We start from the raw sequence: 25,547 nt of genomic DNA, 5'->3' as shown, positions 1-25,547 counted from the left end.
AATACAATTTACAAGTATTTTACTTTGAACATCAATTTTTCATTCATCGCTCAATCATTTTGAACATATGAGATACCTTTGTAAAAATCTCACAAAATAAAATATAAATCAATAAATTTATTTTTTTCATTCTTTATCCTTAGAAAATATACCTCAAAGTTTCGAATTTATCACAATTTTTAATAATAATATTACCCTCGTATCTTTGTTTATTTGTTCATCGTCTATATATATTGTGGTCGGCGGAATCTGTGAGGGTGATTCTGCTGTGCGGCGCCTAAAAAACGGCGTGACCGGTTAAAATTTAGACCGGTTATGGTATATCATTTAACCGGAAATATTATCAAGCACAATAACATATTAGGTATCGCTTATATAATGTAATATGTAGCGCTTATATAATAAAATATGCATTTAACCGATATATTTATACCGGTAGCATTGTAAATTTACCTCTTGCATTATAATATTGGTTTCGTTGTTTTTTGGATCGATACAATTTTAAATGTATCGACACTTTATGCTTGCACCTCGTTGGGCATTCCTAATTCATTCTGGAAAAAAGTATCGACACAAACTATAAAGGTGTCGATACATTATTTAGACATATTTTCTCATAAAACCGGTATATTTATACCGGGTACATTGTATATATATCTATAACATTGTAATTTTTGTTTCGATATTTTTGGGATCGATACAATTTTAAATGTATCGACACGTTATTCTTGCACCTCATTGGGGATTCATTATGGACAAAATGTATCGACACAAATTACACAAGTGTCGATACTTTATTCTGACCTATTTTCTCATAAAACCGGTAAATTTAGACCGGTTACATTGTAAATTGACCTATTACATTATAATTATCGGTTTCGATGTTTTTGTGATCGATACAATTTTAAATGTATCGACACTTTATGCGTGAACCTGTTTGTGCTTTCTTTTGGAAAAAAGTATCAACACAAACTTAAAAAGTGTCGATACTTTATGTTGACATGTTTTATAATTAACCGGTATATGTATACTGGTTACATTGTTAATTTAAATATTACATTATAATTATTTGTTTTGATGTTTTTGGGGTCGATACTTTTTGAAAATGTATTGACACATATTCTTACATATGTATCGAAACAAATCTTTGTGTTTACTAATTTTGTCATTAAAAAAGTATATTTTTACCACCTACATTGTAAATTTACCTATTACTTTAAAGTTATTGAATGTTGTAGTTATTGTACATACCTGAATATGTCCTGCAAATTTAATGTTGTACACACCCTCCAACTACCACTACTAATACCACATCCTATTGAAAGCACCACTGAAAACATATTGTTCAATGAACCTTTACTTATATCTCCATCAACTCCTGTTGGGACCACTGAAATTGCACAACAAAATTTTTATCATGGATCATACTGATGTAGACAATGTTAAGCCAACCGATGAATGTCATGAAGTACATAATGTTGATGAATATGACATATTGGTTGGTAAGCTCTTCTCTTCACGTGATCAAGCTTGATACTTTTACAAGGGATTCACACAAGAACATGGGTTTAGTGCACGTTGGGGAACAACACGGCTTGACATGGAAGGGAATGTGAAGACACAAGAATTTTGTTATTCGAAAGAAGGGTTTCGAGAATCAAAAGTCAATACTGTTGATCGTCAACGTGCTCATACGCCAATCACAAGAACATGATGCAAGGCTAGAGTCATAGTTACAACAACAAATACAAACGATCAGTGGGTTATAAGTAAGTCTTATCAGAAACATAATCATGCATTGTGCACACCTACTATGACACCATTTATATGTTCTAATAGAGCTGTAAGTAAGGATGATATCGATGAGGTAACATCATTGAAAGAGGTCGGTGTTGGCACATCACAAGTAATGAACTATTTAACGCAGCAGGCAGGGGGTTATCATAATGTTGGATTTACACATAAAGACCTCTACAATGCACTTCAAATAGGTAAAACAAAGGAAATCATCGATGGGGATGTGAATGCGCTTATTGCTTACTTTGATTATAAGAAACATGATGATCCTGGGTTTTTTATGACATACTCGGTAGACGAATCAGGGGCGTTGCCTAATCTTATTTGGTCGGATTCTACATCGAGATCATATTACATATGCTTCGGTGATGTAATTGCGTTCGACACAACGTACAAAGATAATTTGTATGGTCGACCAATTATGCCTATTGTCGGTGTCAATCATCACCATAACACAATTGTGTTTGCTACTGCCATAATCGTTGACGAGACGTCCCAATCTTTCGAGTGGGTGCTACATAATTTTTTAGAAGCCATGATGAACAAATCGCCTATTTCAGTTGTCACCGATGGGGATAGGAAAATGCAGAGGGCTATCAAATTTGTTATCCCTAATGCTAAGCACAAATTATGTTCTTGGCATCTTTCTTGCAATGCACAAGCTAACATTGGTGACCCAAAATTTACAGCAGCATTCTCAAAATGCATGGCTTCCTGGTGGACAACCGACGAATTTGATATTCAATGGCGTTCAGTTGTTTCAGAATTCAACGTCGAAAAGCATCCATGGGTGATTGAGAAGGGAAATACTCGGCACTTATGGGCACAAGCATATTTAACCGGTCATTTCTTTGCTAATATTCGCTCAACACAAAGGTGCGAGTCTATGAATGCTTCACTCGCAATTGCACTGAAACACAAGAAGACTTATTTAGATGTTGTTTGTGCAATTGAAGATGGAATTAGTAGAATGCGTCTGAACGAGTTGAAAGCGGATTACTTAAGCTCCCAGACAAAGCCCTTCCAGATCACAAAACTGGTTGAATTTGAAAGTCATGCTTCTGAGATTTTTACGCGCAAATCTTTTCATGCGTTCTAAGAAGAACTTCAACGGGAGACATTGTATCGGATTCAGGAAGAGATTCAGTCCTTATCAGATGAATGTCAATATTTTTATTTGAAAAAGTACAAAGAAAAAATAGGACATTTGAAATTAGTTTTGATTCTCGTACGGAAACTCTAAATTGCTCATGCACAAAATTCGAGACCGTTGGACTTCCATATCGCCATCAACTTCATATTTTGAAGCACTTTGATTACATATATTTGCCCGGGTCTTTGATTCAAAGTAGGTGGACTAAGGATACGAAGGCTTCTGCACCCAGTTTTGTTGATTTGAATATGCCTCAAGAAATAATGCAAATGGCAAGGTTTGCTTCTCTACATGCAACATCAAGTATGTTATGCTACGCTGCATCAAAGACAGACGCGTCTTTCAAAATCGTAAGAGATGAGATGAAAAGACTAACAGAAGAATTTGAGAACTCATTTGGTTTGAATGATTCAGTCAATCGAAGTAGTGTATTAAACAACGTTCGCGATCCTCAACGGAAACAATGCAAGCGAAAAGAAGTAACAAAGAACAAGGTCGAGAAGAAGATTAGGCGATGTGGGTTCTGCAACGGTGGGGGACATAACAAACTAACATGTCCTCAAGTCAAGCTGGGTTTGAATACAAGCACGCAGTCTACTTCAACTTATTTTTTTGAAGACGGAATGGAATGGTTATGAACCTCCAGCACATGATGTTAGAGATATTTGGTTATAATTATGTTTTTCGATGGTTTTGAGATCAACAATTGTTATAAATGTATCAAAACTTTGTTGTGCACTTGGTTTTTAAAATATAGTCTGGACAAAAATGTATCGAAACTTGATGTATTTGTGTCGATACTTCATGTATATCTGTTTTCTTATAAACTGGTACATTTAGACCGGTTACATTGTTAATTTACCTATTACATTATAATTATAGTTTTCGATGTTTTTGGGATCGACACTTGTTATAAATGTATCGACACTTTTTAGTGCACTTGGTTTTGAAATACATTCTGGAGAAAAAGTATTGACACTTGTTATATTTGTGTCGATACTTTTTGTACACATTTTTTCTCAAAAACCAGTATATTTAGACTGTTTACATGAATAATTTACCTATTACATTATAATTATGTTTTTCGATGTTTCGGGATCGACATTTGTTTTAAATGTATCGACACTTTTATGTGCACTTGGTTCTGAAATACATTCTGGACCAAAAGTATCGACACTTGTTCTATTTGTGTCGATACTGTTTGTACACATGTTTTCTCAAAAACTGGTATATTTAGACCGGTTATATTGCTAATTTACCTATTACATTATAATTATGGTTTTCGATGTTTTTGGGATCGACACTTGTTATATATGTATCGACACTTTTTAGTGCACTTGGTTTTGAAATACAGTCTGGAGAAAAAGTATCGACACTTGTTAGATTTGTGTCGATACTTTTTGTACACCTGGTTTCTCAAAAACCGATATATTTAAACCTTTTACATGAATAATTTACCTATTACATTATAATTATGTTTTTCGATGTTTTAGGGATCGACACTTGTTTTAAATGTATCGACACTTGTTTTATTTGTGTCGATAAATTTTGTACACCTGTTTTCTCAAAAACTCGTATATTTGAAAAAGGTAAGTAAGTGTTACCTTAGAAATACATTATGGACAAATTCATTATTCACATTATCACTAATGTTGATATTTGAAAAAGGTAAGTTGTTACCTTAGAAATAGAATTTGATGTTTTCTCCCGATGCATCCTTTGAGTAAGTTCTTTTTAGGATGGATGGAATTTCGGTTTAGGACTAAAATTTACATTTAAATTCTAACTCTAATTATAAATTAAATGAAAATGAAATGCCATGTTAAATTGAACATGGAAATTGCATAATTGACTCATACTGTGTAATCAAACCAAATACACAATAAATTTATAGATAACAATGTTCAAATAATGTACCTACAACGAAATTAATCCGATGGAAAATAGTTATCGCTAACGAAGTCCGGAACATTAGGCGCCTTCAACAAAATTTCCAAATACTCGTGTATTTTACCACCTTTTGCTGAGGACATAAATAAATAATTTCAATTATCAAACTAATTAGGTGCAATTTTACTAACAAGAAACTAAATTTTTTTTATAAGGAACAAGAAACTAAATGAGCATAATCAGGAATAAATTTGTGTCATACTTAGAGCATCGTCGTCCGAATGGGAAGTAACGTCGAAAGAATGTGGACATATGTAATTGTTTATCTAATAAAAAACATAAATTGTTAATCAATCAATCTATGAACAAATGTTTAACTATGAAAATATGGCATTAATGTAACTTATCAGATTATTAATCATTTTTCGCGGTGAATCATCGACCAATAGTGTATTTAGGGCGTTAAAATCGGTAAACTCGTTCCAAACATCATTGAGATCTTTACAGTAGGTAAACTTATCTTCTGTTTTGCACTTACTTTGATCCTGCTTACAAACAATCGAACATAAATATGTAGGAATCTTAGAGAAATTAAAGTTAGCAAAGCGTAATGACAATCATCTTACCCAAACGAATAAAAAGTGGTCAGAGAACAAACGTAGTTTATCAAGTACACGGTCCATGTTATGCCTGAGATTGTAATCAAGTTTGAATGTTAACATTTAATTGTATATTAACGATTTTGGCTATAGTAATTTGAATTGCTCAATAGTTCTAACCTCATCTTGGATGACCAAATGGCAACAACAAAATTTTGTAAACAAAATTGCATAAATTCATATAATCCATTTCTGAGGATAACATATGCAACACGAAGAAAATGAGATTAAAGTTGTATGCTTATATGTTAAAATAATGGATACAAATTAACATAATTGAAACCTTCTGGATGTCTTGGGATGTAGGCAATGACACCATTGACATAAAAAATTACTAGTTTTCTTGCAAGCGGCGTTGCAGACACGATATACTTGTTTGGATCATCATCATCATCATCTTCATTGACGCTTGGTTGTCCACATCTGTTAAAAGAAAATAAAATACATTTCAGAACGTGTAAATGTTTAGAAACATAAATAATTAATTACCTAACTCGATTGATGTCGTTTCCATAATTCGTCACGCAACATAGAGACTTCATCGTGCAATGATGAAATATCGGCTCGCATTCCGCTCACAAGGGAATCAATATGCTCCCGGAAATTGACCATGTATTTCATCACTGACGTAATTGTGACATCCTGTCCAACTTGAGCTTCTGGAGCTTCTGCAGCTTCTTCCATCATTGCGTCTCCCATTAGTTGGTCATCTTCATTATCCTCACTCTCTAGATCTAATCCGACATCCTTGACACGCTTCCAACCGACTTTTTCAATAAAATCATATCCCGCTTTTTTAACAAACAACATGTCAATCTTGTGGGTTAATCGAACAGGGGAGTCAAACGAAAAATCAACTTCTTTCTTATTCAACAGATGGGTGATGACACATCCATATGGTAGTGAAGTTGAAATTGATGTTTCCTTTGTGACTATATATACAATTGTATTAAAAATAAGTTTAGCAATGTTTGGAGCCATTTTTGCTTTGGATTTATACTTTGCTATCCACCAATAATCATTGTCTCAAAGCATTGAATGTTTTCCCCCACTAGGCCGAATAAACCAAGTCAGCATTTTGTGAAACACTCTGTACTCTAGATCTAGGTGAATTGGGCTATTTCTAGCAACCCGTTTAATTGTAGACCAATCTACATCATTTTCATCTGAATCCCCTTTATTCGCTACGCCTAAACCCTTCACAATAGTTTCCGGAGATATATATATATCCTTCCCCATGACATGGGTATTAATTCCTATTATATTACTCTTATTAGGCTCATACTCGAAGGAAGCATTGTTGTAGAAGACTCTAACTAGGTTGGGGTAATATTTTGGTTCTACACCAAGGAATTCAAGCCAACCCCAAGATGTAAACGTAGATTTAAAAATAAAAGCATAATTATCATTGAACAAGAAACCCAAGTCAATGAGACGTTTGTGACGAATCTTCCTTCTTTTAAAACTCCTTTGTCATCTTTCTTTCTCCGCATCGGATCTAAAGTTGTCAGTTTTGAACGACCTGATTGTTTGAGAATGAGGTTGTGGTTGAGAAGAGCTGGGTTGGGAAGAGGTGGGTTAAGAAGAGATTTGAGAAAGACCCCGCTTCTGACGCTGACGTTTTGGAGCCATTTTGGGTGTGGATACTTTTACATTGGAATAAAAACACATTAAGGAAAAAAAGACCAATTTGCAAATCAAATAAACCCTAATTTATGGCAAAATATCAAAAAAATTACATGAATATCTGATCGTAACAGTTATGAACGTTGGTATTCGTCGGAGTCGATGAGTTCTTTTTTGCCTTTAGGTTTAGGGTTTTTCGATTTGGAGTTTGTATCATATTTATAATAAATGAAAAACCCGAGTAATTTAAAAAGGTATCGACACAAGTTAATAATGTGTCGATACATTATGGTAACCTGTTTTCAATTTAAACTAGTATATTTAGACCAGTTATATTGTTAATTTACCTATTATATTATAATTATGGTTTTTAAATTTTTTTTGGATCGACACTTGTTATAAATGTATCGACACTTTTTAGTGCATTTGGTTTTGAAATACATTCTGGACCAAAAGGATCGACACTTGTTCGATTTGTGTCGATACTTTTTGTACACCGTTTTTTTCAAAAACTGGTATATTTAGACTGATTATATTGCTAATTTACTTATTACATTATAATTATAGTTTTTGATGTTTTTGGGATCGACACTTGTTACAAATGAATCGACACTTTTTAGTGCACTTGGTTTTGAAATACATTATGAACAAAAAGTATCGACACTTGTTCGATTTGTGTCGATACGTTTTGTACACCTGTTTTCTCAAAAACCGGTATATTTAGACCAGTTATATTGCTAGTTTACGTATTACATTATAATTATGATTTTCGATGTTTTTGGGATTGACACTTTTTTTTGAAAGGATTGGGATCGACACTTGTTATAAATGTATCGACACTTTTTAGTGCACTTGGTTTTGAAATATATTATGGACCAAAAGTATCGACACTTGTTTGATTTGTGTCGATACTTTTTTTACACTTGTTTTCTCAAAAACCGGTATATTTAGACCGGTTATATTGCTAATTTACCTATTACATTATAATTATGGTTTTCGATGTTTTTGGGATCGATACTTGTTATAAATGTATCGACACATAAGTTTACCTATTCTCTCATTAAACCGGTATATTTTACCTATTAAGTTCCCAAACTTGGACAAAATGTTGGAATCAAATCTTTGTGTTTATTAATTTTGTCATTATTATATTCTATTCTATTTTTGCCACCTACATTGTAAATTTACCTATTACTTTAAATTTATTGCATTTTGTAGTTATTGAACATACCTAAATATGGAATGGCCATTCAGTCCCGCACATGATGACAATTATGTTAGTGACATTTGGAATAATGCAGACAAAAAACATGACTCCTACTGTGTATAAGAACTATGTACAAAAAACATTTGGATAACTTTTCCCATCTCATACATAATTATATTCACATACAAAATTATAAATCGTATACAAAATTAAAAATCTTATACAAATTAACCATGCATTTACATCATCCCTTCCTTTTGTTATTCTTGTGTAGCATGGCATCTTTTATCATCTTCTCTCTTAGTTGATTTTGATTGTGGCTTACGAGATCGTTTAATATTCACAAACGATCCCATTCTCCAACAACCTATAGTCAAATTGTCAGTACATTAAGTATTGTAGACCACAACATTCAATCTACGACTTTTAACAATTTAACCGCAAACAAATTTTTAATTCTACTTACAAAATCACAAGTAGCCCCTCTAGAACCAATCGATTACATCCACATCATCACATAAATGTCGTAATCATGTCCATTCGATTGCTCGTTCATCTTATGCTCCGCGAATTTGAATCTTTGCAAGGGGAAATTTCCTAGAGATCCACATGCTTCTACCCAAATGCGTTCTTATTATAACTATCTAATATTTTCATCTGCATTAAAAAAATATGAAGTTATGATCCAAACAAATTATGCATTATAATTGACATAATTTCCTTTCATACATACCAATCTCTTAGCATCATTCACTCTCTGTTTAGCTGCTTCAGATGTAAACAGACTATCATATACAGTTGCAACACGGTCTATCATATCCAACACCAACAGATACCAATGTGAATTATTGTAGTTTATTGTGATCATGATCTGTAACAAATTTCACACCCAATTTGACAAAATTCAACATTATATATCCAAAAACATCATTTATGCCTATTCGTATGGTGTCTTACCTTCTTACAGTTGGTGAATTTCACATAATTATGCAACATGAGACCCTAAAAACTCACAATATCCTCAATACAGACGTTGTCCAATGCATATTGCTGCAATTACGTGCCAATCATTATTAATTTACCATCTATAACATTACTTTTCAACATTTATTAATTTAACTCACCGCTAAGTGGTATGGAATGTAGCCAATCGTCCGACCTGACTTTTTAGAATCGTAGCATACTGTCCAGGCGAGCAAATCAATAACCTAACAAAATTAATTACACAATCAGAATATATTCAATAGGTTTTAACTTTTAATCGATGTCTACTTACCACACCGCCAACCCATTCACTAGGCTTCAACGTTGCATCGTCGGATACACTAGCGTATTGATTTCCCATTGAGATTACAGAATATATGTATGAATCATTAGGATTAATATATTGTCATGAAATATTTAAATATCACTCACAAAGCAATATATTTAACTTACCCCGATTCTAACCCACCATTCCATAAATAATCACAAATTTCAGCTTCGACGGGTTCAATTCCGCTTGGAATAACCGCTTTTACAACCTACAGCTTTGCATACAAATTTTAGTCACAACAACATGATAAAAATCAAATTAAGTTTTCTTTTATTCAACTTACCTTATGCTTCTTCTTCTGGGGTGCAGGACATTCCGAATCCAAATCTGCATCTATATCACTCTCCGGTGTATAGATGTTAGTGACATCCTTTCTCCTCATTTCCTCCATCTTTTCTTCTTCCTCCATCTTCTCTTCTTAAAATTTTTTCAATTCATCATATTTTTGCTTTACATAGCTCTTCATCTCTTTTATTTCACCCCTTTATCCAAGTTTTTCTCAACCACCTCCTTCAGCCCTGTAAGTTCACTCCTCAATTCCACAACCTCCTTGACAACTACATCAATTTTTCCACCCGTCAACAGATTAAGTTCCCTCAACACCTCAACTTCATTCACCACTACATCTACATTTCCTTCTACTTCCCCCTTATTCCTCTCAAGTGTCTCTTCATCTCTTGATTGTCTTTGATGAATATAAAAAAGGATTTTTTTTAATATCAGACATCAAAATATCGAATTTACTATGTTTTCCCTCACTGTAATCCCCCCGACCGTCATCCACCCCTCCAACCATCTCTTCTTCCTTCTCCACTACCTATTCTGCTTCCTCTTCCTCCTCTAACTCCTTAACAATAACCTTTAAAATTAAATTTGTATTAAGAAAATGATTATATTCTTAATATTATTTAATTACATTTATTACCATTTCTAGCTTCCTCGGTCTATCCAACTTCAACTTCGCCATCACTCTAACTACCTCTTACTTCCCTCATGCACGGATGTGTGCCACTCCGTTTCTTTCATAAGCCGACAAACTATCACAGCCCGACCAAAAATTGAACAGTGCAACCTGCATTTATAATAAAAGTTATCATTTTATATAATAACTATACTATCATTTTATATAAAAAAACAAAAACATTCTTCAACTCAGTTACCTCTAAGATTGTTATACACCCTTTGAGGTATCTCTGGCTGCCCTTTTGAAAGGTGATTATTGATTCAATCAATCTCAAATAGACATATTTAGCCCAATTGAATTCACCCTTCAAGCCTTCATCGCAAATGAGCTTCATATCGTCCTTGTTCGTTGATGTATCACCCGTTGGACAAAGAAATATCCCGACAATGTACAATAGAACTCGGGCCTTCAGGTCATCCCCCCCATAAGATCCACTTTTGATATCCTCTTCAACTTCAGCATATGCCACCTTCTGATTCAAACCATATTTGGAGGCAAGTGCTTTCCAATTCTTACTCCTACAGACTTCTACAACACTTTTGCCATTGTTTTGTACCCCCAAGACGGCTGCAGCAGTCGATACCCCCAGAAGGAATGAATAATCACCATATTTAGCAATACATTGTTTGACATCAAATTGCTCCATCAAGGATCGACACAATTCCCTCCGAATTGGTCGATCCCCTACTCCTATCAATGATCCAAACCCCATTTCCCTCAGCATATTCAACTGATCCTTCTCTTTAAGGTGTTCAATTAATGAATTCACCATTTTTATGTTGCACCTTGTCGACACTTCCTACATTTTTTTAACAATATATAATATTATTGTTCTTATATATCTTGTATCAACGTATTTACAAGTTTAATGAATACCTTCTTTTCATGTGCTTTCATACGTTCTTTGTATTCTTTACTATCATTCCTTGACTGTGTGATGTAAGGTTCCTTTTCGGCATCACTCATCGAATTCTATTTTGACCTCACATCTTTTGTCACCTAATATTAAGCGTAAATATTTCTTAATCAATACATTAACGCTAAATAATACTCAATGTCAATTTCATTTTACATACCGAACCGCTGTGTGTGCCATCTTCCTTCATCCTTTTGCATTCGGCCATACTGTCAACATTTAAAATTTGTAATCAATTTAAAGTTTTAATCCAATTACCATTTCAACAATAATAACAAAAAGACTGATACTTACTAGAAGTACATATATCCACCCTTTGGTTGCTTTCCTCCTATTGACTTCATTTTTCCTTCATATATCAGTTTGCGCAAATCAAATCAAATCAAATACTACTTACATACACTTTATTCAATATACAAAAATAAATAACCACTCTTTGTGGTAAAACGGTTGGTCTTCAAAAGAATTTGAATGGCCACTACAACAAGTGTCGGTACATTTATACAACCTAAAATATCATTTTCTACCTATAATATCATTTTTACCTATAAATATTAACTAAAAGTATCGATTCGGTCCCAAATGCTTATTTACTTCGAAAACCCCCCAAACAACAACACATAAAAACCCTATTTTCCATTACTGTAATAATAAAAAACTAGGGTTTCAACAACGTACCTTTCAATTCGACTGCAGCAACAAACAAACAAAACTTCACGTAGAAACGCCTTCTGAAATGCAACAACAATTACGTTTCGATTTCAAAAACTATATCTACTTTCAGAGGATAGCTATGCCTTTATATTTACACCGGATATATTATTTATATTTAATCGATACAACTACATAAGTGTCGATACTTTTATGTCAAATGTCGATACTTTCGGTAGGATATTTACCTATTTCTTTGAAAGTATCGATAATTTATTACGCGTACTTATTAAAGTATCGACACTTTCAACATATCCGGTATCTATTTACTGGTTTTGTCATTTTGAGACCGGTTTTATAATATTTTTACCTGTTATATTGTTCTGGATCGATACATTTTCATAAAGTGTCGACACTTTTTAAGCGCTATAACTTCTTCTCTTTTAAATTCAGAAAGTGTCGATACTTATATTAAATTATCGACACTTTCAACATATCTGATAATTTTTTCCAGTTTTTTCATTTTTGAGACATGTTTTATCATATTTTTACCTGTTATATTGGTAATGATCGATATATTTTTATAAAGTGTCGACACTTTTTAAGCGCTATAACTTATTCTCTTTTAAATTCGGAAAGTGTCGATACTAATATTAAATTATCGACACTTTCAATATATCCGGTAACTTTTTCTGGTTTTTTCATTTTTTAGACCAGTTTTATCATATTTTTACATATTATATTGTTATGGATCGATACATTTTCATAAAGTGTCGACACTTTTAGTTTAATTTCAAAAAGTGTCGATACTTATATTAAATTATCGACACTTTCAACATATCTGGTATCGTTTTACTGGTTTTGTCAATTTTGGGACCTGTTTTATCATATTTTTACATGTTTTATTGTTGTTGATCAATATATTTTTTTAAAGTATCGACACTTTATAGGCTCTATAACTTCTTCTCTTTTAAATTCAGAAAGTTTCGATACTTATATTAAATTATCGACACTTTCAATATATCCGGTAGCGTTTTACTGGTTTTGTCAATTTTGAGACCTGTTTTATCATATTTTTACCTGTTATTTTGTTATGGATCGATACATTTTCATAAAGTGTCGACACTTTTTATGCGCAATAACTTTTTCTCTTTTAAATTCAGAAAGTGTCGATACTTATATTAAATTATCTACACTTTTAACATATCCGGTAACTTTTTCCGGTTTTGTTATTTTTTTAGACCTGTTTTATCATATTTTTACCTGTTATATTGGTAAGGATCGATACATTTTCATAAAGTGTCGACACTTTTTAGGCGCTATAACTTCTTCTCTTTTAAATTCAGAATGTGTCGATACTAATATTAAATTATCGATACTTTCAATATATCTGGTAACTTTTTCCGGTTTTGTCATTTTTGAGACTAGTTTTATCATATTTTTACTTATTATATTGTTGTGGATCGATATATTTTTTTAAAGTATCGACACTTTATAGGCGCTATAACTTATTATCTTTTAAATTCAGAAAGTTTCGATACTTATATTAAATTATCAACACTCGACACATAGCCGATAGTGTTTTATCGGTTTTGTCATTTTGGGACCGGTTTTGTCATATTTGTACCTGTAATATTGCTATGGAGCGATCTATTTTTCATTTGTATCGACACAAACCGACAAGCTAAGTTTACCGGTTGCCAAATTTTTTAATATTTCTTTATGATTTAGACATACTACATTATTATTACTCAACATTTCCGTTGGTGCTAAACCGAATATTGTAAATATATTATAATGTATCCGGTAACGCCGTATATTAACCCGCCTTTTCGGAGACAATCCCGAATCTTAGATCGAAAACAGCCACCGTCTTATTAAGTGCATAGATATTAAAAAATAATAAAATAAAATGATAGTGGGTTCAAAGGCTTGTTAAATCTTCTCCTCGTTATTTTAAGGGTAAAATATATAAATGATCCTCAACTATATGAATATGATGTTATTTTATTAAGTCTCTTGATTATTAATAGTTATAAAATAATTCTATTATTTATAAGACTTATTTTGTTAAGTCTCCGACTATTAAAAGATATAAATTGGCCATTTGAGCGTTCATATATTCCAAAATTATCATTTTCCGTTAAAAAATTGATATTCTTCTGAATTGGACGTTAAACTACTTACTAAAATATGATAATTCAGATCCCAAAATCAAATACAATTTTTAATTCATCGTATTATCATTTCTTTCTTTCTTTTTTTCTCTTTCTCCAAAAGAATAAACACATACACTTAAACAAGGAACATTTTTGTTGTTGCTATAAATTCATCTGATGATTTTTTTTATAAATTTGGGACGAATAAAAGATAGTATTTGTTCAAATACTCTCAACCATCTGACAATGAACGCTCATATTCTGCATAAGTGGTGCTCAAATATGAGATCTCAAGGAGTAACAACAAATCTCTTAACCACTAAAGTTGTTTGGTTCGTACATAAATATTAAAGTTTAAATATAATATAATTTTAAATAAGATTATGGGTAAATTATGTGTTTAATCATCCACCTATTTTCACAATTCCCTTTTGGTCACCAAACTATTTATTTTTCAAAATCATACCTAACGGCACGGCATGTGACCAAAATTAAACCAAATTATAATATTATGTATGATTTTGAAAAAGAAAATAGTTGTGTGACCAAAACAAATCTTTGAGAATAAGTGGGTGACAAAATAATGTAGTTTAACTTAAAATTATTTTAACATGTTTTTTCATGATTTTTCTGGTCATTTTCATAATACATTCACAAGTACCAGGCTTAAGTTGAGTTAATGTTTTTTAAAACATTATTTCAAATGCTAACAAAAATCCGAAAAATGCTTTATTTAAATCTATATTTCAAGTCAAATTGAATAATTTTTTTTATAAATAATGTAAATTTAATTCACGATTTAACCAAATTGCTAGCAAATTTATTTCACGATTTAATTCACAAGTATCACGATTTAATTCACAATTTAATTCCTATGTTTCCACTAAGATTGCTAGCAAATAGCAGTTTCATTGCACTGCATATACGAACAAATTGAGCATATTGGCAATAAATTTCATAGAATGCATCTCTGTTGAAATCAACTTTCATAGGATGAACAGTGCTATGTTTCAACTGTGACATCCTCCGTTCAAAGAGCCGGCGAGTCGGTTTGTATAAGAAGGTGTCGGTAATAGTGGAAGAAGCTTGTGATCTTTGATGTTGGACAGATTTATGTTATAATTGCCACCACGAGTCTCACATATATTCATTAATATTTATCTAATCCAATGAGAAATGACAAGTCTCAACTCATATATTGTTGCCATAAATGAAGGGATCAGTTCAGATGCTCTCGAATGGTTTGTCGTTAAATATCCGATTAAACCTCTCCCACCAATGGAAGACCAAACGGAACGCAGATGCTTCCGATGTAGCACTGACTTCTATGAGCCTTCCAAGATGCTTACGCTGAAGCAGCGACTTTAACTCTTCCAACCCATTGCACGAAGGTCGCTCTGCTTTAGCTCGATATGCTTCCCTAACCTGCATGTAAGAACACATTCACCGTAATCCATCACGCATATATGTAACTGAACTATAATTTAATTTGCAGAACAATCTATATGCAAAACCTACGGGCGGCATTTAGCAGGCGAAACACAAATCAATCTTACAAAACACACGGTACATCAAAGTCGGCTAATTGGGAAGATAAATAAAGTGTCCCATGGTTAACTTTTACTCATCTACAAAAGCTTGTCTCAGGAACAGTTTTTAGTTACCATTAAACAATCTGATTGAAAAACATGTTTTACCTTACCACATGATGAGACAGATAAAAGAAAAACAGTTGCTTTTTTCCCCTCAAATTAAGAAAAATTCAAAAACTGGAAAAATTAAGTGCAAGAGTCCAGTACAATTGCAAGTTCTACTATAAGGATGTAAAATCAGCAGGAAAATTGGCTAAAAAATTAGCACTTTTGGTACAAATAAGGCCTCAACCTATAAGGATAAGGGAAGATGTTTCAAATGCTAAGATTTGAACTCTTAGACCCTCTAAGTAACTCCTTTTAAATATATATATAGGGATAGGATCTAATTACACAGTTTAAAACTTTTTAGTTTTACAAAGATTTAGGACCTAATGAGTGGAAATAGACTATTGAAATTAACAGTAGTAAATGAGAAGATAGTCACTGGAAAAAAAACAAGGAATTAATCATGCTTCTATTTCCACTCATCCAACGGTCTTAAATCTGTGAAAACTAAAAAAGTTAAATACTATGATAAACTAGCTAAGCTCCGGGTTCGTATAATGGATGGTTATCACTTATCAGTTCGATAGATAGCTTGCTTTGCTGCTATCAAATTATTTCCATGTGATCAAGCCAACCCTTGGAAGAGTGATTAGGCAATGAAGGAAAGAAGGGGAAATAAGCAAAAATAAAGGCACCCTGAGAAGCTAATGTAAAAAAGTGGAATTCTCAGAAATTGTACCCGAGATCTGCTGGAAGCCTGAAACCACCGATGCGTACACGCTTCAACGAATGAATCTGAAAAAAGAAAACATAAATATCCTTAGAAATCACTATGATAAGACAAATCAATAAGTTAAAGATAAATATGAAGATCCAAGTGAAGTAGCCCGTGAAACTTGATGAATGGAAGATCAAATGGTTTCATAAGCCTATCATCCCAGAGCAACAATAATTTTCATATTACCAGCTATTTCATTTGTGAAACAATCTTACGTTCTAAATGGTTCATTCCTATGTAAATTCAATCAATCTAGAACAAATAATAAGCCATTTTTACTACATGAGTGAATGTCTGGAAAAAGACACTGACCTCAAGCCCGGCATTTTTCACGAGTTCACGGACTTCATGATTCCTCCCTTCATGAACCTGCAATTCCGTTTTAGCAGAAGGGGGATATTAGCATTATAAGTCAACCATCAAATCTTAGCATAATAAAATCTCTAGCCACAAAGAATCCAAGAGGAAAGGCTCAAAATTATTCATATTATCAAAGGTAAAACTTCATGTTGAGATAATAAGTACCACTACACGAATGCGAGGTCTAGACAAATCTGGCTGCTTTGAAAGTAATTCCACAGAATCCGGGATGCAAAGAATGCCTTCAATTTCTGTCCCTTCACTGATGGCAATTAAGTGTCGCTTCCTTACTTCACCATCAATTGTTGCAATGTATCTGTAATTACATTGTGGCAAGGGATAGAACGTAAGTCTACAAATAAACATATATAAGAATGGCAATACCATCCCTGAAATAATCAAGTTTTAGTCAAGATGAAAAATTAATGGGACAATTTGATTAAAAAAAGAAAAAGGGCAAATGGAATATATGAATGCAAAACTTCAGACCAAGGAACCAATCTTTCACCACAGTTATGTTCAACAGTCCATGCAACAAACAGATAATAAAATACGATGAATCTTACTCTTTCGTTAAGTTTGATGAAGGATGTGAAAGCTTTTGAGCAAAATCTCCTAAAACAGACAACAAATTCCAAAGGTGAAATGGGAATATATATGTAGGCAAGACTCGGTATTTAAGCTTAAGGATGGGAATATATGCAGCAAAATGCATACCATCATTGGTCACAATAATTAAGCCAGTTGTAGCAACATCAAGTCGGCCAACTGTGAATAATCGTGGCTTCGGAGATCCTGGATTTATTTTGTCCTGGAAAAGCAGACTTCCTTCTCACAAGTTTGCAGACTATACAAATAAATAGAACTCAAAGAGGGTGAAATTGACAAGAGTGAATCTTCTAAGCATCAATAGTTGTAGCTGTAAATAAAATTAACGACTAGAAACCATACTTTTAAACTCACAACATCAACATACCCACATCTTTAAATAATCCTCAAACAGATCCAGGACAGATTTGAACTCCTTTTCTCCGGATGAGCAAATATAACTGCAATGACATGATTGCATTAGACAGAGATTCAACTGAAGCACATAACCTGAAAAGCCAATAAATGCAAATCATGGTTCAGTACTGGATACGAACCCTTTGGGCTTGTTTAGGGCAAGATACACCTTTGGTGGCAGTTTTTTAGGAAGGCGGTTCCCGTTGACATAAATAATGTCCTTTGAGGGATCAACTCGAGTCTGCAAATTATCACATAAAAAGTATATAACTCCAGGGCCATATAAAAGTTACATAAATATAAGACCTATAGAAATTCCAACAGCGATAGCTGAACATCACAAAGAAAATAACCCAGGGGTGCCCATAATAAAACCTCTATAAAAGAATAATGAACAAGTTAGGCTTCCCACTACATTTGTACAAATTCTATTACTCCATTTGCTTCATTTATGCCGCAATAGCTCAAGAGATTCACATTGATGATAAAAGAATAGATTGGGAAAGCATCCACTTTATCAACAAATCGACTGAGAGCCATATGAACTTACCTGAGGAGCATTGCACACTGAACCATTAACAGTCACCTTGCCATTAAAAATAAGCTCTTCACTTCCACGTCTTGATGCCACTAGTAACAACCATTAAAATCCAATATTTATTATACATGCGTATATGAGTGTGTGTGTGTGTGTCAGTGTGTGTATATATATATGTTTGTGCATATATATCAACATACAATTCACAATAAGCATCTGCAAAGAACTATAAACACATCCACTGATGGTGCAGTTAAAAACTAACAAGACTAGAAATAAAACATTAAGCCCTTCATCTGGTTGATGCTTTTGCTAGTTTCTTTTTGCTACAGCATTCAGAATCACTTTTAAAATTTATAAAATTTTACCATTAATGTATAGATATCAACTCAAATTGTAATAAAATTAGTACATATTACCCAAAAAACCAATAATAAATTTTGAAAATAATACTAAATTAACACATTTAATCTAATGGGCAGGTAACAAGCATTCATTCCAAATTCACTTCTTTTTTCAATTTCTTAAACTCCACACATGGTTTAGAATATCAGTTCTGCAAGTTAATATATATGTACCAAGCAAATTCGCTATCGGTATTCAACAAATACCCAATATTGTAATTGAGATTAAAAGAACAAACAAAGGTAATTTACCTCCAGCGGCAGCCAGGACTTTACTTAACCTTTGAGGAGGGTCCCTAAAATTTTCATTATAAAACCTTCTAGCAGCCTTGGAAAGCTTAGGAGATGGCGCCGGCGGCTCGATACTCGCACTCCCAGCAGCTGAAACCTCTTTTTTCTTCTTCACCTCCTTGACGACCTTCTTTTTGGGCTTTTGTGTTTTAGCATCAGCAAGCGCGTTGATAAAACTTGCAGGGGGGTGAGCTTGGAGCTTGAGGTTACCGTCCTCGCCGCGGACGATCCAGGGGATGAAGAACTGACCATTGGGAGGGGAGTCGGAATCGGAATCGAGAACGGCGTCAGATTTGAGGTTGGGTGGGGGTCTGGGTTTTGGTTTGGGGGTTGGAGAACCAAATTTGATGTTGAATTGTAAAGAAGAGGAGGTGATTGGAGGGAGGCGGGGGAAAGGAGTGGAGAAAAGTGACGGCTTGGCGAGGCCGAGGAGGGATAGAGTGGTGGAGACGTGGTGGAGGGATGACAGTGCCGCCATTTTCACTTGCTCGCAACGGACTATTGGCTAAGTTCACTGTGGATTTTATAATATATTTTTCTTCTGGATATTTTGTTTTTTAAAATAATAAATAAATAATTAAATTATGTATGTTTTAAGATTTTTATTTAGAGATACTATTCTTTTATTAATTAAATTCTTTTTAAAAGAAGTGAGTTTAATTAATTACTTAATGGTATTATTGACTCTGTTCATCGTTTAATTTTAACGAAATTAATTGATCGAATTAAAATTTAGTTGAATTAATCAATTGGTTAGTTAGATATCAAATCGATTAACAGTTAAGAAAATTTTCAAAATTTTGTTATCGGTTAATTTGGTTGAAACCGAAAAATGAGCCCCTAATTTTGAGTCAATAATAGGTTAAAAATAATTCAAAGTTTGATTATCTGTTAATTTGATTAGAAAATGATTAACCAACCAGATTAATTAAAAATATATTTTAAGCTTAAACCCATAAATTAAGATCCAACTATTTTCTAACCACAACCCATTAAACTTTCAGGATCTAATTAAATTTTAACCCACATAAAAAAATACATCTAGTGAACTCAAATAATCTAAATATTTTTTTTATTAATTTGGTCACCGATCGAAATAACTAAATTTTGTTTGATTTGATTAATAACGTTAAAAGAATACTTGGATCAGTTAATACGTAAACAAAAAAATCGATTAATTCAATTCAACTAGTAACCGAATTAACTGTTTGAACACATGTACGAGTAAAATTTCAAGAATGTTGCTGTAAAAGAATTTGCAGACTCAATATTACATCTCAAGCAATTCAAAGATCCCAAATAAATAGCCGCTTCTCTAACAACAAATCATCTTACAATAAACGTTAGCCAACCTTCATCCTAAATGGAATTTTACATATACCACAAACCCTAAACTTCATCAAACCTCATAATTATATAATCAGCAGCTAGTAATGGCCTTTCTGTTTAAATATATGGAGAGTTGCAGAAGAGCAAGGCGGATTCGAGTTCAAATTTCACCGCTCTTTCTAACATTCTGTTGATTATATCTCCAGTAAACCGTGTTCCATAAGATGCATGCCGTCCCTCCTATATCCATCGTGTACAAGCTGTTCGAAACACCGAATTATATTGCATGGATTTCACAAAGAACTCAAAGAAATCGAGTCTTCCTTCACGTCAAGTCGTTGGAGGAGTTCCAAGATGCTTCCGGCTTTTCTCTTTGCTCTGTCAGTGCCACTTTCCGACAAGTCCTTTAGTGCCTCCTCAGCACCGAATTCCTTGGCTATTTTTAATTGCTCTATATTACCAGTGCAAAGTGACCACAGTATGGCGGCGGCATTCTCCCGGTTACGTGGAGAACCAGTCCGTATGACTTCCAGTAAAACTGGAATCGGGTCGGCCTGACCAATGGCAACCTTCCCTTCTTGATGGCTCGCAAGAATTGCGAGAATTGCCAATGCTTCGTCCACCATCCCACCTCCAGCATCCTTCAGTAGTCTCATCAATGGTGGCACGATACCAGCTCTAACAGCCCTGGCCTTATTTCCCTGATAGATCGAGAGATTGAAAATGGCAGTTGCAGCATCTTTCTTTCCTCGCGGAGACCCTTCACAAAGAAGCTTTATAAGGGCGGGAACAGCACCAGCGGCACCGATGGATACCTTGTTCTCATCTATAACAGATAAACTGAAAAGGGTAGCGGCAGCATTTTCTCTAGCCTCCATGCTGCCGTTTTTCAACACATCAACTATATCGGGTATAGCTCCTGCATTAACAATGCTTCCCTTGTTGCTATCATTAATGGAAAGGTTGAGAAGAGCTGTCACGGCATGCTCCTGGGTTCGAGCATCTGTGGAGGACAATAATTCAACAAGAAGCGGTATGGCTCCTGCCTCAGCAATACACACCCTATTATCTGCATTTCTTTTTGCTAATAACCGGAGTTCGCCGGCAGCTGCTCTTTGTTGTTCTGAATTTCCATTTGCCAGTTTTTCCAATAAAGCAATGATAGCAGTACGGTCGCAGTCTGAGGCACTGCTTCCCGGTTTTCTGCTTCTACAAGTTCCTTGTTTCTTAGGAAGCTCTACGCCGTTGCTCTCGCACCACAAAGCTATAAGACTTTTTAAAACATAGTTTGGCGTAAGGGCAGTGTGCAATAGTGTCTGCTGTGTTTTCGGACACGTCTTGTGCCCTGCATCTAACCATTTCTGAATACAAGATCTTTCATATGTCTGCCAAAGAATGCAAAATAATTCAGAATACTGGAGGTGACAAGATTAGAATATCCAAGTTTTATTGCTTGATATAAAAGTTACAGATCCATTTTTCCGACTAACCTGCCCAGTGGAAACAATTACAGGGTCTTTCATCAACTCCAGTGATATCGGGCACCGGAAATCATCCGGGATAACAGGTGACCTGTGTTTTATCAAGCCTTTTTCACCCTCAGAGGTGTCAGCTTCAGGGTTTTCAGTCAGAACATAGTCTTTAAGCTTCTTGAGCAGCGATGCCATCTCCTCAAAGCGCTCCCCCGGATCTCCACCACTTGCAATAACCAGTTCGTGGAAAGCGACTGACTCTTTCATTAGATCATTGATTGTCCTTAGATGCAACTTATCTGAAAGTCTTTTGAGAACTGCAGGGTCAGGATCTTTTTCTTTCAGTGCTACTGCTAAATCGCGTTCTAGTTGCAAATCATGTGAGTCCGGTCTCGCTTTTGCTCGTCTGAATTGTGCATGAACAAGTTCAATCTGATAAGAAAGAGAATATGTCAGACAAGTCAACGAAGTCCGTTTATTATTAATCTATCATGTGAATTTGCTGAGTCTTCCCCTCTCTTTGTATGGCAAAGTTCACCCAGACAAATACTAAGAACAAGTCATATAAGTTTATCCTAAATGTGCATGGAACAATTCAAACAAAAAAAAAGACAAACAAACATTTCTAAATTCAGCCATGTTTCATGGAAAAGTACCTGCTCCTGGACTTCCTCCGATATATCGAGTTTGTCGTAGGGAATCTCATTCAAAGCCGCTTCAATGGCTTCCGTCATTTCTTGGAACTTATATGCTATCTGGTCTTGTTGAAGGGCCTGCAAAAAGTTAATGCAGAACTCATCTCAATGAACAATTACAACATAAATATAAAGGAATTTGTGAAAGATAACAATGTTAATTAGCAGCAACAATGATAGTTTAAAAGCACGAAAAGACCGAATTTTTTTCTACTGATCTTGAAGGAAAAAGATGAGAATACGGAACTTTATATTCAACTCCATTGTAAAAAGATGAGAATAAGGAAAAAGCACGAAAAGTTTATCCTTAATGAATTTGCCAATTGAGTAAAATGAGGATGATTTTCTTTTTATTCAACTCCATTGTAAACAGATTACTATCATACACAGCTCCCAACAAAGAGATACTCAGTAGGTTTGTGATAACAACATGGAACTTCCATTGATAAACTCAAGCAAATTCCCGAAATCAATAGTGTCGATTAAAAACTATAACTCCGTAAACACTTGAAATGCAGAAACTCATACAACAAAATCAACCAGCTTTTCAAATTTAACAATGTTCCATGGAAAACATGATCCATTGTAAACATATTACTATTATACACAGCTCCTAACGAAGAGATACTAAGTAGGGTTGTGATAACAATATGGAACTTCCATTGATAACCTCAAAAGCAAATTCCCGAAATCAATAGAGTCGATTAAAAATGATAACTCTGTAAACACTCGAAAGGCAGAAACTCATACAACAAAATCATCCAGCTTTTCAAATTTAACAGTGTCATGGAAAACATAAAATTCTCCATCCAGGACCTGATTCATCAATAGAACACAGACAAAGCATCAATGCCAATAACAAAAAATTCAAAGAACTACTCATTTTGAAAGAAAGAAAATATAAATATATGATGATAGAACTATATTTTGTAATTGATCTTTTAATTATCTCTATTGGTGTACAACATGTGAGATGGTCGTGATCAGATGAGTTGAAGATGATAGTAGGATAGTCGTTTGCGGTTCACTCCTTCTATGAGAGAAAGTTCTGTTATATACTATGTATCTTGTATGCCATGTGACGGAACCAGATACGAGAGAATTGATCCCCTTTGATTGGTACCGTTCGGATCATAATAGACCTATTTCATTAGTCTATTTGATCCTGAAACAGTGACTTCGGAGCGAAGGATATAACAATATTTTAATTGAGTGACCGAAGTAAATCATTTTAAGTTTGATAGTTCTTAGAAAAACAATGTGAAAAGTTCTAATATTCCATTTGAGATGATAATTCATAGCATACAAACCTGGGTATGTCTAAGGAAAAACAGATTAATTTTAACCATCTCACATCAGAACTTCCCTACAAACCTAAGTTAACAAGATTTTCTTTTTTTCCAAACACAATCAGTTTTACATGATTCAGGAAGCCAGCTTTATTTTTTTCCCACCTAACAATAAATTTTCTCAGCAACCAAACAAAAAATTCTGACTTTTCCCCCCTCCTTCAACAAACATCACATGCCTTCAAAAAAATAGACCCACAATTTACCCTTTTCTTTCCATTCAATTTTGTAACAACCAAACAGAGAATCAACAAGGAAAAAGAAAAAAGAAAATTACCTGATACAACTTGCTTCCTCCATTAATCGATTGAAGAAGCTCTTTAGTAGAATCCAAAGCAACCTTAAGTAGCTCAAACCCTTTGATATCTTCAATTTTCATCACCGACTCCTCATTTCCGTCTCTCAATTCTTCAAACAAAGGGCTCAACAACTTGATTCTACGAAACAAATTCCCATGCATTTTTTTACACGAGTTTCTACACTCTGGTAAACCAGATATCTCCTTCACTATCCTTTGTGGGAAATAACCCAGATTAGGGAATTCAGTTAAACGAAATGGGTAATTTTGGGTTTTTAGAAAGGGAAACCATGGAAGCTGGGGAAATTTAAGCTGGTTGTTCTTGTTTAGAACAAAGAAAGGGAAATTTTGATTTTGAGAGGTTTAGAAAATAAAGAATTATATTTAATAAACAAACAAATAAATAAATGTGACAATGATTGGTTTTAATTAATAAAAAAAGAATAAATTTTTAATAGAAATAAAGAGAATAATTATTATTAGTTTGACAAATTTTAAACCTATTCTTAATCACTATAGAGGGAAAGGAAGTCTCTACAAATGAAAGGAGAGTGAATTTAATAGTTAGAACTTATGAAATATAAGAAAATAAAGATGAATAATTGGTCAATTGGGTAAATGTGTTTGTTCAAATAAAGAGAATAATTTTTTTTGATAAATTCTTAAGTCTAATTTTAATCCTACTTGGAGGGAGAATAAGGAATGAGAGTGCTCATAGTGAGTTTAAAACTCATGACATGAACAAATATGAATGACTTAATCAATCGATTAAATATGATTGTTCAAATAAATAGAATAATTTTTTTGACATAAAATAAAGAGAATAATTAAATGTTGATTACTTGGTCCTTTTTTCATTTTTCTTATGGATTTTGGAAGGGAAAATGATATAATAATGATATTAGGGATTATTTGGTTATATCTATCTTTTTAATATACATATATATATATATATATATAATTAATTTTCATTTCTCTAGTTAAATTTATTTTTTAAATATATATCGTTTTTAGTAATAATAATAATTAATTTTATTAAAAAAATCTAAAA

The 25,547-nt window shown here is 33.6% G+C and overlaps 2 protein-coding genes across 2 annotated transcripts; both read right to left on the bottom strand.

The window, feature by feature from the left end:
* Positions 1-15,306: 15,306 nt before the first annotated feature.
* Positions 15,307-19,837, bottom strand: LOC120213234 (putative ribosomal large subunit pseudouridine synthase SVR1, chloroplastic). Its single transcript, XM_039211385.1, has 10 exons — positions 19,315-19,837; positions 18,671-18,750; positions 18,261-18,361; positions 18,092-18,164; positions 17,833-17,926; positions 17,682-17,730; positions 17,281-17,431; positions 17,068-17,124; positions 16,717-16,772; positions 15,307-15,762 (listed from the first exon to the last, which is right to left on the bottom strand). Exons 1-10 carry the CDS (start codon positions 19,829-19,831, stop codon positions 15,702-15,704), a joined length of 1,239 nt encoding a protein of 412 aa, XP_039067316.1. The 5' UTR covers positions 19,832-19,837; the 3' UTR covers positions 15,307-15,701.
* An 809-nt stretch (positions 19,838-20,646) lies between these two features.
* LOC120213413 (U-box domain-containing protein 14-like) lies at positions 20,647-25,212 on the bottom strand. Its single transcript, XM_039211571.1, has 5 exons — positions 25,181-25,212; positions 24,476-24,710; positions 22,811-22,927; positions 22,173-22,586; positions 20,647-22,067 (listed from the first exon to the last, which is right to left on the bottom strand). Exons 1-5 carry the CDS (start codon positions 25,210-25,212, stop codon positions 20,976-20,978), a joined length of 1,890 nt encoding a protein of 629 aa, XP_039067502.1. The 3' UTR covers positions 20,647-20,975.
* Between the last annotated feature and the right edge of the window lie 335 nt (positions 25,213-25,547).

The sequence above is a fragment of the Hibiscus syriacus genome, unplaced genomic scaffold (genome assembly GCF_006381635.1).
Source record: "Hibiscus syriacus cultivar Baekdansim isolate YM2019G1 unplaced genomic scaffold, ASM638163v2 tig00110020_pilon, whole genome shotgun sequence".
Taxonomy (NCBI): Eukaryota; Viridiplantae; Streptophyta; class Magnoliopsida; order Malvales; family Malvaceae; genus Hibiscus; species Hibiscus syriacus.
This window is presented reverse-complemented; position numbering and strand designations above follow the sequence as displayed.

Bases quoted from the DNA above. Each gene is read 5' to 3' on its own strand.
- LOC120213413 (XM_039211571.1), bottom strand. From the start codon at position 25,212: ATGAGCACTCTCATTCCTTATTCTCCCTCCAA. The intron at 22,928-24,475 runs GTAATTTTCTTT...AACTTTTTGCAG, and splicing joins GAGGAAGCAAGTTGTATCAG to GCCCTTCAACAAGACCAGAT. The intron at 22,587-22,810 runs GTACTTTTCCAT...CTTTCTTATCAG, and splicing joins CGGAGGAAGTCCAGGAGCAG to ATTGAACTTGTTCATGCACA.
- LOC120213234 (XM_039211385.1), bottom strand. From the start codon at position 19,831: ATGGCGGCACTGTCATCCCTCCACCACGTCTCCACCACTCTATCCCTC. The intron at 18,751-19,314 runs GTAAATTACCTT...GGTTGTTACTAG, and splicing joins AGTCCTGGCTGCCGCTGGAG to TGGCATCAAGACGTGGAAGT. The intron at 17,125-17,280 runs GTACTTATTATC...ACGGAATTGCAG, and splicing joins GACCTCGCATTCGTGTAGTG to GTTCATGAAGGGAGGAATCA.